Below are 13,061 nucleotides of genomic sequence, written 5' to 3' on the forward strand. Positions count from 1 at the left end.
ATTGTTATTGCGTTTAATATGCTTCAACTATTTAGAATTGTTTTAATTCAATGTAGGAAAGCTGTGACCCTGAAATATTGTCGTTTTTTTTACCGATTGATTCGGTATAAATGCGTACTTTTTTTGTTAACCGTGTGTTAAACCGTTTTAAATGACTCTTTCCACTGTGTGTGTATACGTGAATTTAGGTGAACTTTGCTGACAAAGGTTTTAACATCTTTGCAAATATTAAAGATACAAAACAAATTATGACGTTGAATAAGTATCCGTGTCTTCATCTAGAACAATAGAATTTTCCCTCAGGAGCATTCGTTTTGTTTATGTTATTGTACAAAAAGACATAAAACTGAATAAATAAAAAAGTATATATATATATATATATATATATATATATATATATATATATATATATATATATATATATATTTGCAAAGTAGTCTGTAAGTTTATATGATGGTGACCCCACCTCCCCAGCCAATGCTATCATCTAGCATACTTTCTATAGGAAGGACCAAAACAGTCAGGAAGTGGTTCTCTCACAGTTTTTTTAAGCCACTTTACAAAAGACCAGCTGCACCGTCCCCTTTCGTCTTTATAACAAAACGGCCAAGGTTTATTATAACTATTGTACTTTGTTTTGTGTCCCCTTCACAAAAGTAGTAACTGTTATTATTTGAAGTGGTTCAGAGAGATGGAAAAATATATATATAGCACATTTATATATTTCTGTTTGAACTTATGGAGTCTGAGTGGTAAGTGTTCTGAGCGCTTTCATTTCAACATAGCTATTATATTGTCCACATACATGTCATTGTGTTATTATTTCCATAATTTACGTTAATGTTTTAGTAGACATTTATCGTTATGATTTTTTTAATTATTATTATTATTATTATACTTTTTTATCAGCTAGTTACGTTAAAGTGGTTAATTATTGACACATTATACACATAAATCTGTGAAGTGTTTTTTGGTTATAATTTTTTAAATGACAAAAACTCCAAATCTGTTAAACCTCTAAATTTGTAGTAATTATGTGTATGTGTTCATCAGGTGTGTTTGGTGTAGATTCGGTGAGGTCAGTGACGGAGGGAGATTCTGTTACTCTAAACTCTGATCTTACTCAAATAGAGTCTGATGATGAGATGATGTGGAAATATGACAACATTCTGATAGCTAAAATCTATGGGAGGGACAAAAGCACCAGGGTTTATAAAGAAAGTGCTGACGGTAGATTCAGAGGCAGACTGGAGCTGGATCAGACTGGATCTCTGATCATCACAAACACCAGAACCACAGACTCTGGACTTTATAAAGTCTCCAGCAGAAACTCAGACATCAACATCTTCAGTCTTACTGTCTACGGTGAGTACACAATCACTTACTCAGGATTTATATATATACAATAATACTTTTGACAATAATATTATATATTATTAAAACTTCATCTTCTCAACTTGTGCTCTCTGTAACTATCAATCAACAGACAATTATCGCACCATTTTTATTATACTGAATTAAATTGTTCCCCTCATGTTTTCAAGCTCATCTGCCTGTTCCTGTCATTATCGGAGACTCTTCACAAAATTCATCATCATCATCTTCATCTTGTTCGCTGCTGTGTTTGGTGGTGAACGTGGGTCATGTGACTCTCTCCTGGTACAAAGGAAACAGTTTATTGTCCAGCATCGGTGTGTCTGATCTCAGCACCACTCTCGCTCTACAATCTGGAGTGTCTGGATGATTCCTACAGCTGTGTGGTGAACAACCCCATCAGAAACCAGACCACACATCTCAACCACACTGAACTCTGTCATCCGTGTTCAGGTAGGCCTACTATACACACACACACACACATATATATATACTCCCGAACGAAATCTTACGACCAGGGGAATATTATAAGCATTCATATTTCACGCTGGTGGATCGTAATCAGGTTGTAAGTACTGCTTGCTATTTTTTGTATCTTGGTCTTGTTTCTTCTATTATTATTCTGCTATTCTATATCTTGCTGGTTACAATCCACCAGATTATAATGTTTCCCCTGGTCTTAAGATTCAGGATTTTGTATACATACATACATCATACTAAAACTAAATAAATCATATTTCTGGTTCTAATGCTGCTTATTTCTTCCCTCATAAGACCTTATCCATTGTTGCGGTTTTACCGAAGCTGTGATCCGATTGGCTCTCTCTGCTCTGGTTGGGGTGGCTGCTCTGGCTTTTCTTGTTTATGATATCAGATCCAGACGTTTTCAACAAAAGAGGGAACCAACACCACCATCCAGCTCTGAATAAAAAGACAATCAGGAAAATGGATGTAAAAGTGGAGCTAATCAATTCAGTGAGAAAATGATCCGTATATCTGTAGTTATCAAATTTTTGGCATACCTTTTTTTTAATTTTGTAAGGTAGGAAGCATTGGCAGCATATACATGTTTTTGAGCAAAGTTTTGTTTTTAAATCGTATTAGTTTATTAGAATATAAGAATATGTTGATGTTAACGTCTCGATTTCTTTAATAAAACATTTGCTTCATAACGCTGTACACCTAAGCTGTTTTGACTAAAGAATATATTATTATACTGTATTACGCCACTATATTCAAAATAAAAAAATTCTAGAGTTGTGAAATGTTTGTCTAAAATTTTCTGAATTTTAATTGAAATTGTCTGAAATGTGAAGACTAAAAGTCAAAAATAAACGACATGAATTGCAAGACAAACTAAATAATCCAAATTCTAAATAATTACGATTAACGTTAGGATGAAACAAAAGCTTCGAAACCTTTTTTAACAATAGTGTATTATAAATTACACCGTTTTAGTGAAAGCCGTTGACTGGGAGACTTGAATGTTTTAATCTGCTATGTATATTTGAATAACAGCAAGTTATTTATAAAAATTAATGTTCAGTGCATTGAATTGCAGCGTATGCTTTTTAGCAAATATATATTGTTGTGAATGTTTGCGTCCTGTTAGATTTTTCTTTAAAAATACAAAATATTGCTCGTATTTGTTGGAAAATTTACGTCAGCAGACATTTTAATTGATATTTTGGGTCAAGGATCATTTTTAAGGACGGTTGTGCTTCTTATGAGCAGTACATATCGTGTTATATAAACAACCCCTACACCAGTGCATTTTTTATTTTTTAATAGGTTTTCAATTAATGTTTAAACTTAACAGTGGAGTGTGGTTCAAACACGAAACGTATATATTCATTTATTATGCTTGATTTATTTATTGTACATAAAGACTCGCTGCTATTATTAAAACAAAAAGTATCATTCAAATGAAGTAAAAATACATCTTATTGTGATTTAATATGACATTTGAATGACTGCTGACCATTAAGAACAAAGTTTTAATTTCTTTTCATAATAAAAATTGAAAAGATGAAATCGTGTCATCGGCGTGTTTGCTTTTTCTTCTTTCTGTTAATAAAACGGTTTTCCATTTTTCTATGCAAACCTTTCTTAACTGGGATAGCATTAATGAGCGCAATTCGTCAACTTCAAAACTGCATGTCGGGTTTATGACGTGAAATGTGAAAGTCTTGCAACAATTTAACACTAAAGTGCGAGAAATGTGATTGTTAGCAATTTTTCTTAATACCGATGCTGCGCCCATTTGATACGATGCAATGCAGCGTAACAAATGCTTAACGTTAAACTAATTCCCGCTTTATTTTGGTGTACTCCAAAAGTCAGTAATTCTGACATGAGGGACAAAAGGATTTGTAATTGCTGCTTTTTGTCCAGTGTAGACAACCTTAAGCCATTGAAGTACTGGTTAGTATTGCGGTAGGCCTGCTTAGTAAAAATAGTATGTGAAAAACATGCAACAAGTTCTATACAGTCTGCGATGGGAGGTGTCATCTAGAGGAGTTTAATCAAACCACTTCCCTACGACGCCGTCCTCCACAGCTTCTCTATCGCTTCAAACGTTCAGATGTTTACTATATATATATAAAATCGTTAAGCTCCAAAGGAAATATATGACATGTTTATAATCTTCTGTTTGTGGAGCCTATGGAGCCCGAATGGTAACTATATTTATGACCGCAATACACATTATCATTTGTCTGCAAGACCATAATGTTATCAATTACGTTTTATCAGACTATAATGAAATGTCTTTGTTTCGTAATGTTATATTGTATTTTAACATTATTGTACGTTGGCTTCATATTATTGAACTGTGAACCTTTGCATTGACAATTTTTAAATATAGTTTCCAAATGTTAAAAACTCTGGTAATTCCGGTAAACTAGTTCTTATTTATGTCTGTTCATCAGGTGTGTTTGGTGTAGATTCGGTGAAGTCAGTGACGGAGGGAGATTCTGTTACTCTAAACTCTGATCTTACTCAAATAGAGTCTGATGATGAGATGATGTGGAAATATGAAAACATTCTGATAGCTAAAATCTATGGGAAAGACAAAAGCACCAGGGTTTATAAAGAAAGTGCTGACGGTAGATTCAGAGACAGACTGGAGCTGGATCAGACTGGATCTCTGATCATCAGAAACACCAGAACCACAGACTCTGGACTTTATTCAGCCTCCAGCAAAAACTCAGGAACAGTACTCTTCAGACTTACTGTCTACGGTGAGTACACAATCACTCTGTTTGTTGCTATTGGCATTTCTTCAACGGTCAATTTTAGCTATAGACTGCAAGAATATAAGCATTTTAATAATTTTAAATCTGTAAAAAACATTACTGACTTAGTAGCTAGTGCATAAAAAACTTACATAAAAGCTAGCAGACACATGTCTTTTTGTTTGGAGTTAGCTACATGCTCAACAGTTACAGTTGTCTGTTTATTTAACACCATTTCTTTAGCTACATCAAAAATTGTTATATTGTCTCATGTTTTCCAGCTAATCTGTGTGTTCCTGACATTGTTAGAAACTGTTTATCATCATCATCATCATCATCTTGTTCATTGTTGTGTTTGGCGGTGAACGTGAGTCATGTGACTCTCTCCTGGTACAAAGGAAACAGTTTATTGTCCAGCATCAGTGTGTCTGATCTCAGCAGCAGTCTCTCTCTACCTCTGGAGGTGGAATATCAGGATAAAAACACCTACAGCTGTGTGATCAACAACCCCATCAGAAACCAGACCACACACCTGGACATCAGTCAGGTCTGTCACACGTGTTCAGGTATGTCAGTCAGGGGCACTGTGTTGTTATGGGGCCATTATAAGGGCCAAACAATGGTAACACAAATTTTATCTAGGGGAATGTGGGCATGATTTCTATACCGCTTGGATACCCCCAGAATATGATTTGTACCTGTACAACACAAATGTAATATTTTAAACTTTAACCCATGGTAGAAAATTCACTCGCCTCAACAGAAAGGTAAGTCTTTAGGTGATTAGTATTCGTTTGATTGGGATCGTACATTAAGTGGATGATGGAAGTGATGGCGTGACAATAACACGGTTCCCTCATATGGTTGATAAGTGTAATTCTATGTCATCCAAAAAAAAAACATATCCACATTTTTCTTCATGTAAAAATGACCCAGCCATTTGTAAATTCTATTGGTCTAGCTTTCGGTCTTATCTGCATCCAGCTATTTTTAGCTATAAAAACTGTTTGTTTTGCTGCTTGATATTGAAAATTGGCGTGTCTTAGCATATTATATTAATGTCTTAATTATTAACATACTGGTTTGTGGTGCAAACAGTTTTACCATTTACTGCACGTTGCTATTAATCTCGTTATTTTCCTTTAGCGTCTATCGAACCAGAATTCTCACCCATGAGCTTACTTCCGTGTTGAAGAAAAAAGTAGATAAGTGTCCTGTAATAGCTTATACATCTGACATTCTCATATTTTTAGGCTGTAAAGTAATAATTAAAAAACATTCAGACTTGAAGTAGACTGGGGAATTAGTTTTTTAATCTGTGCCAAAACAGATATGGCACTTTTAAAGGGTCCCAGGCAAAAAGGAATCCTCAATAAAGAAACTTCAGATACTCCACTGTCTTTATTTTCTGCAGAAATGGGAAATATGTTGAAAACACTGAATTCTGTGAGTCTTCATTTAATTAAACATGTTTCATGTCTCAATAAACTGTTAGACAAGCTTCTCTCGACTCAGATGTAAGTAAACTGACTGAGCAAACGATTGAGTTACTGTTCATGGTAGCAGTCATCAAGATGTTCAAACACTGAAATCATTTTAGAGATAGCATTTTCAGGTAAAAAAAAAAACAACAAAAAAAGAAAAACTGTAGAGTTGCTTTAAAATACGCCAAATTCTATGATAAAAATATTTATTTGGCAACTCTACGTTCAACATGAGCTGCTTCCAACTGGTCCAAAAAGAGGACATGTCCAGGAAAATGAGGATGTATTAAGCTCTTTCAAGTTATATAGTACAGACAAAGTTTGTTGTTGATCAGATTGAAAAATTCACTCATATTAATGCTTTATTTTGTTTATTATAGATAAAGGTCTGTCCTCGTTGTACACTGGGCTGATCTCTGCTGCAGCTGCTGGGTCTCTGTTGATTGTAGCTGCAGTCTGGATCTTCTGTATCTGCAGGAAAACTGGCCAAGAGGGCAAGTATTATCTACTGCTGAGATATGTATAAAAATAAATGTTTTTGAGTAAGGAATTGCTGACTTGAATAGACATTGTATATGTAGTAATATAACACACTTGTAATGGAGTTACAGTGCTGTCACAATATACCTTTCCTGTTTATGCATTTGGCTCTCCATTGGTTTCAAAATGAACCTCTTGTCTTGGCGCTGCTCTGGATCTGCTGGATAAAAGTACAACAGCCATGTTTTTGGTACATATAGGACATTATGGCTTGCTTTTAGCAAAAACCGAAGAGGCTACCACAGTTCTCCCCTTCTGGCTTGGTTTTGCAAATTGTTCCAAGCAAGCTAATGTGTTTGTGGAGCAATTCAGCAGCAAGTTTGGGAAGGAAAATGGGGAAGTTCCAACTTTCCAAATACAGTCTGGCGCTTCTGTCTTGAAAGTCAAGTTTATAAAGTAAAGTTGTTAAGCTGCTGGATGCAATGCGCAAAAAGACAGCAAAGTCATTATAATCTGTAATTATGTCGCCAATGGATGCAACGAATGTCCCATTTGTAATGTGTTTTATTGTTTTTGTATCATTGTGCTGAGTCACAATATCACAATATGGTAAGAGCTGCAACATTTGCATCACATGCTTGAGGTATGTGGAGGCAAGTTCAGGAGATAAGTTACAGGATTGATTTGGGAGTGGATAATGAATGGCCCTATGTCGCAGGGACTAAGCTTCTTACAGGGCAGTTGGAGGTGGATAGCCACACCTTGTCTCCTGGAAGATAAGTGGGATTGGGTAACCTGCCATGGTTGTTGGTCTACATACTACCCGCTGCAGATGGACGTGCGCTGAGTCCCACACCCTCTCGCTCTCCTGGAACCAGTGATTCACCATGGGCACTTTAGAGGCTTCGCCAGTCTATGGAAACAGAGATGGTTGGTATCCTAGAACACATTGGAACAAGGTTAAACAAAACCTGGTCTCTATCGTGAGATCTCCTGAATTTTCCGCTCGGTCTGGCCGTTGGTTTGGGGATGATAGCCTGATGATAAGCTGACGGAGGTTCCTAGGAGTTGGAAGAAGGCCCGCAAGACCCTGGAGATAAACTGGGACCCTCTGTCAGACACAATGTCCTCTGGCAGCCCAAAGTTCCAGAACATGTTGGTAAAGAGGGCTTCCACAGTCTCGAGAGCTGTGGGTAGACTGTTCAAAGGGATTTGTTTACAGGCTTTAGAAGAAATGGTCGACAACTACATGGATGGTAGTGTAGCCTCACGAGGGGGTAAATCCGTGGCAAAGTCCACTCTGAGGTGTGTCCAGGGGCGGCCGGGAATGGGTAGAGGTTGTAATTTCCCTTCGGGAAGACAGCGAGGTGTGGTTGTGATGGTACAGACCAAGCATCCATGGACGAAGCGAGAGACATCACTGGCCATGTCAGGCCACCAGTACCAGAATGTTCTCCTGCTGCCAGGGTGTCCTGAACCAGGTGATATGTGCGTACTGTTCAGTAGAGGGAGTCAATGGCTAGTGCAGTGGTTCCCAACCGGTGTGCCGCGGCACTAAGGGGTGCCGTGAGATCTTTTGAGGGTGCCGCCAAAATTTCAACAAAATTTTTTTATTAAGGCAGAATCAGTGTAAACAGTATTCTCATATCATCTAGGACTAGGTATAAGGTGTTGTTGCATGCAAACTCTCGAAATGAAACAAATAAATAATAATAAAAAAGCTACGGAGATTTTAAATATCTATTTCCTTATAAGGGTGCCGGGAACTTTTGAAAGGCTTTCCAAGGGTGCCTCAAACAAGAAAAGGTTGGGAACCACTGGGCTAGTGGGAACATAGGTAAGACCTGAGAGAACTCCCTGCGGAGTGGGTTCCTCGAGGGTGACACACTGGATAGGTGGCCAGTCTGAGCTCACCTTGTACAAACTGAACTCAGAAAGGCAGGGTGTATAGTATGTGCAAAATAATGTGTTTTATTTTTTAAACCACATAAGCACATTTTTTATATATTTTTATATTTTATTCAGTGTTGTGATGTTTTTACATGTCTGTTATTATTGTTGAAACAGTTCAGAGCGGTGAAGAACTAACATATGCTGCGCCAACATTCAGCAAAAGAAAAGCACAGGAATCTGTAAGATTTTTCTTTCTTTCTTTGTGTTATTTTAGAAGTGAGTCAGATCTAGCTGTGTTTTTTGTTCTTAATAACTGTGACGTGTATCTCCTACAAAGTATCTGTGATGTGAAAGTATGTTTGTTTTTCTTTCAGAGAGATCAAGTGCAGGAGGATGTTGTGTATGCAGGAATCGCCATGAGACATTAATCAGTGTGTGATTCTGTGAAAGGCTGAAAACTTTCTAGAACCCAAATATCTAAAAATGGAAAAGGGGCTGTATTATTGTATTAGTGTGCTTAATGGGTTTGATATATTTATGCCAAACAGTCACACACAGAACATTTAATATATCTCCTAGTGGTCTTCATTCGCAAAATATTTAATAAATGTAACCCTCGCACAGTATTGGATATGAGATCAGCATTGTGCATTAATGATAAACAGCTGATGTTACAGAGAATTACAGATTTATATATATATATATAATGTATGTATGATATTCTAAAAAGAACGTTCATGTGGTATTAAATGGAAACTAATGGATTTCAGGTCAGGTATTTTTTTATTGTGTTTTCGATTTGTGTATATTTGTATTGTTTTTAGACAGTCCTGTGTTACATGATAAGCCTGATGAAGCCCAGCCTATGGAATGTAGATGATAACATATGATCTAATATATATATATATATATATATATATACTGTATATATATATATATATATATATATATATATATATATATATATATATATATATATATATATATATATCTTAATGTTTTATTGTCTTTTATTGTCTTTATTGTCTTCTATTGTCTTGATCTTTTGTAGTATATAGTACTTTTTTGTAGCAAATTAAAGAACAATAAATAAACAATATGATTCACTGTCTATTCTATTATGTAGTACAAAATAACATCTTTCTGCTTACACCATTTACATTTTTGGATTTTCTTTTTACTTTGTACTTATACATACATGCCGCTTCTGTTGAAAACATACTTTTCCTGCAAAGTTGATCACCAAGAAAGCTAACAGGCCACAGTCACTCACAGTAAATACTAAAAATAAATGTGTAAAAATTTGCAGATTATATTCCACTCTGCTCTTAGTTTGATGTCTCATCACAGATATTTTAACATGTTTGCATTTATTTTTGTTAAACTGCATGGTTATATGTTTGACCAGGAGCTTATACCACAATCCTGGTGTAGATAAATAGGTAGGTTTCAGTTTGGTTTATGTCAACTCTGGGTTTCAGGCACCACGAAAGTGGCTCAGCTTTTATTGCTGTTCATCGCTGTAGTAACTCCATGGTAGGTATATGTTCTGTTATCCATGTTCTGGATAACAGATTTCAAACCAAAATCAGATGAATCAGCTGTGAGCAAAGTAACACAAGCCTGAAGCCGGAAAGGAGCCACTGTAATAAAGCATGTTCTTGTAATATAATGAGTGCTTTAAGAACTAAACTAATAGTAAATTAATTGTAAATAACATGGTTTGCAGCATTCAGAAATAGAAATTACAGTAAAATTCAGAAGTTACTGTAAGGTAGTGGTCAAAAAGGATTTTGAATGGATTTGTAATAAATGTAGCAGTGAATAATGACATAGGGACAGTAATATCATTTCTTTTTTATATTGTAATAAACAAATTGAACATAAAAAATCAAACACAACAGAAGTGAAAAATGGAAAACTAAAATATACATTGTATTTTTAGTTACAGTCAAGCATTTAATCACTAAATATTAATAATAATAATATTGATTTAATCATAAATGCTATTTATTTGGATTTTATATGTCCAGTGGTTCAAATTCATCTACACCTTTGTGAAAATCCAACACAGTCTGACGGCCTTTGAATTTGCTGCAAAAAAAGTGATGCAAAAGGGTCCTTGACCAAGCGGCAATATGTGACGAGTTGGGGTGAGATCGTGTTGGAAAATCAGTTTAATTCTTGTTTGATTGCGACATCTGCTCTCTCTTTTGCTCGAAGGTTTCTGGATCTGAATTCATAAACCAGCACAGCAACAGCAGCCACGCCCACCAGAGCAGAGAGGGCCAATCGGATCACAGCTTCAGTAGAACCGCAACAATGGATAAAATCTTATAGAGGAGGAAATTAGCAACATAAAAAATAGAAATTGAATTAATGTACTATAAAAATATAATAATAAATAATGCCACTGACAAACCTAAATTTATGTGACAAAGTTGAGTGATGTTCAGCTGTGTGGTCTGATTGCTGACAGGATTGTTCACTACACAACTATAGTTGTTTTTCTCCTGATGTTCCACCTCCAGAGTTAGAGAGAGACTGATGCTGAGATCAGACACATTGATGCTGGACAATAAACTGTTTCCTTTGTACCAGGAGAGAGTCACATGACCCACGTTCACCACCGAACACAGCAGTGAACAATGCTGGTAGGTTCTGAAAACAGAGGGGTCTCTGCTAATGACAGGAGTAGACAGACGAGCTGGAGAATATTGAAGAATAATTTAATTGGTTAAACTGCCAGGTTGGTCCATTGACATTGATATTTAAAATTGAAACAAATGTTAAAAAAGGCTGATTATCATATTACTAATCACCTATTATTTTTATGATATTCTTAGTAATATGAGACTGATGGGATCAGTAAGATGTTTGTTATTCCCATCAAGGATCCATCATCAAAAATATAGATTTTTTTTATATATATATATGTGTGATTTAATATAATATATATAATATATAATTTAATATAATTTATTTCTGTGATGAAACGTTGAATTTCCATCAGTCATTACTCCAGTCTAAAGTGCATGCTCCTTAAGAAATAATTTTAACATGCTGATATATTATTAGAATTATCAATGTAGGCTGCCAATTAATTTGGGGAAGCTGTGATACTTTTTTTTAGGATTCTTTGATTAATTAAAGTTTTATTTTAAATAAAAATATAAAGCATTTATGAAAACTATAAATCTATAAATCAATAATATATATATATATATATATATATATATATATATATATATATATATATATATGTATTTATTTTTTTTTTTTTTTTCAATTAAGTTTTTTTTTTTTTTCTGTATATTTTTGATCAAATGAGGAGCATATAATAAACATCTTTAAAAACATTACAAATCTTACTGATCCCAAACTTTTGACTGTTAATGTGTAATAAATTCTGTACTCACCGTAGACAGTAAGTCTGAAGAGTACTGTTCCTGAGTTTTTGCTGGAGGCTGTATAAAGTCCAGAGTCTGTGGTTCTGGTGTTTGTGATGATCAGAGATCCAGTCTGATCCAGCTCCAGTCTGTCTCTGAATCTACCGTCAGCACTTTCATTATAAACCCTGCTCTTATTGTCCTTCCCATAGATTTTAGCTATCAGAATGTTGTCATATTTCCACATCATCTCATCATCAGACTGTATTTGAGTAAGATCAGAGTTTAGAGTAACAGAATCTCCCTCCATCACTGACCTCACCGAATCTACACCAAACACACCTGATGAACAGACATGAATAAGAACTAGTTTACCTGATTTTTTTTAGCATTTTGAAACCTTGCTCTTTAGGTTAAGTTTGATAAAAAACCTGTTAATATCGCAGGCAAAATGAATGATGGCAAAAATAAAAACAGAATGATCTGGATTTACATGGAAATAAATAATTTACTAGATTTATAAACATTTTAAGGTAAGTGGTTGCAAAGAATGTATTTCATTTACATTTTAATAAACAAATTTAGTTCAAAGTCAGTCAACTAAATTTATTTAAACGTACAGTAGCTAAAATAAATTGACCGCAACAACCCACCTTAAAAACTGTGAGTAAATGCAATAAATCAGTTTATAAAAAGACTTGAAGCTATATTTACCAGCCAGATTCCATGAGAACAAAAAGAAAATAAACATGTCAAAGATTTTCTTCAGCATATCTCCTAACAGTTTCACAACAGAAATGATAATCACGCCCTGACACTCTCAAAATATTGAATGAAGCTGTTGGTCTGTAGTGCAATGGTTTAGTAAAAGTATGAGTAGCTCCTCCCCATCACAGGCAGACCTAGGTCAATAATTATTTAGGTTTAAGATTAATAATAGTCACATAGTTCAGTTCATGAATGTCTTTGAGGGCTTCTGGCCTAAAGCTTCATTTTGGCTTTAATAATGGAAAAAGATTAAATATTGTTTTAGAAAGTGTTTTAGAAATTTCTGTTCTTCTTGTAGCTTAAACAGTGTCATTGTTCAGCCACTGAAAGGAGGAGCTGCTGGAGGAGTATTCATACTGCATGCTGAGTTTTATAAACCGCTTCATTACAGAGCGACAGCTTCAGCTCCGTTGTAAAACTACTTTGCAGACTGCTAA

At 35.1% G+C, this 13,061-nt stretch overlaps 1 protein-coding gene and 1 pseudogene across 1 annotated transcript; one reads left to right on the plus strand and one right to left on the minus strand.

Moving 5' to 3' along the window:
• Nucleotides 1–460: 460 nt before the first annotated feature.
• On the plus strand, nucleotides 461–2,543 carry LOC122327493 (annotated as a pseudogene).
• A 7,962-nt stretch (nucleotides 2,544–10,505) lies between these two features.
• LOC122327526 (CD48 antigen-like) lies at nucleotides 10,506–12,178 on the minus strand. The gene is made up of 3 exons (XM_043222950.1): nucleotides 11,887–12,178; nucleotides 10,890–11,174; nucleotides 10,506–10,800 (listed from the first exon to the last, which is right to left on the minus strand). The coding sequence occupies exons 1-3, from the start codon at nucleotides 12,164–12,166 to the stop codon at nucleotides 10,640–10,642; spliced, it is 726 nt and encodes a 241-aa protein (XP_043078885.1). The 5' UTR covers nucleotides 12,167–12,178; the 3' UTR covers nucleotides 10,506–10,639.
• Nucleotides 12,179–13,061: the final 883 nt, after the last annotated feature.

Source organism: Puntigrus tetrazona, chromosome 22 (assembly GCF_018831695.1).
Source record: "Puntigrus tetrazona isolate hp1 chromosome 22, ASM1883169v1, whole genome shotgun sequence".
NCBI lineage: Eukaryota > Metazoa > Chordata > Actinopteri > Cypriniformes > Cyprinidae > Puntigrus > Puntigrus tetrazona.

What these genes read in the sequence shown, in the direction of transcription:
- LOC122327526 (XM_043222950.1), bottom strand. Translation starts at nt 12,166, where the DNA reads ATGGAGGGAGATTCTGTTACTCTAAACTCTGATCTTACTCAAATACAG. An exon ending in CTTCAGACTTACTGTCTACG is followed by an intron (nt 11,175 to 11,886) that starts GTGAGTACAGAA and finishes AATATTCTCCAG; the next exon opens with CTCGTCTGTCTACTCCTGTC. An exon ending in ACTTTGTCACATAAATTTAG is followed by an intron (nt 10,801 to 10,889) that starts GTTTGTCAGTGG and finishes CTCCTCTATAAG; the next exon opens with ATTTTATCCATTGTTGCGGT.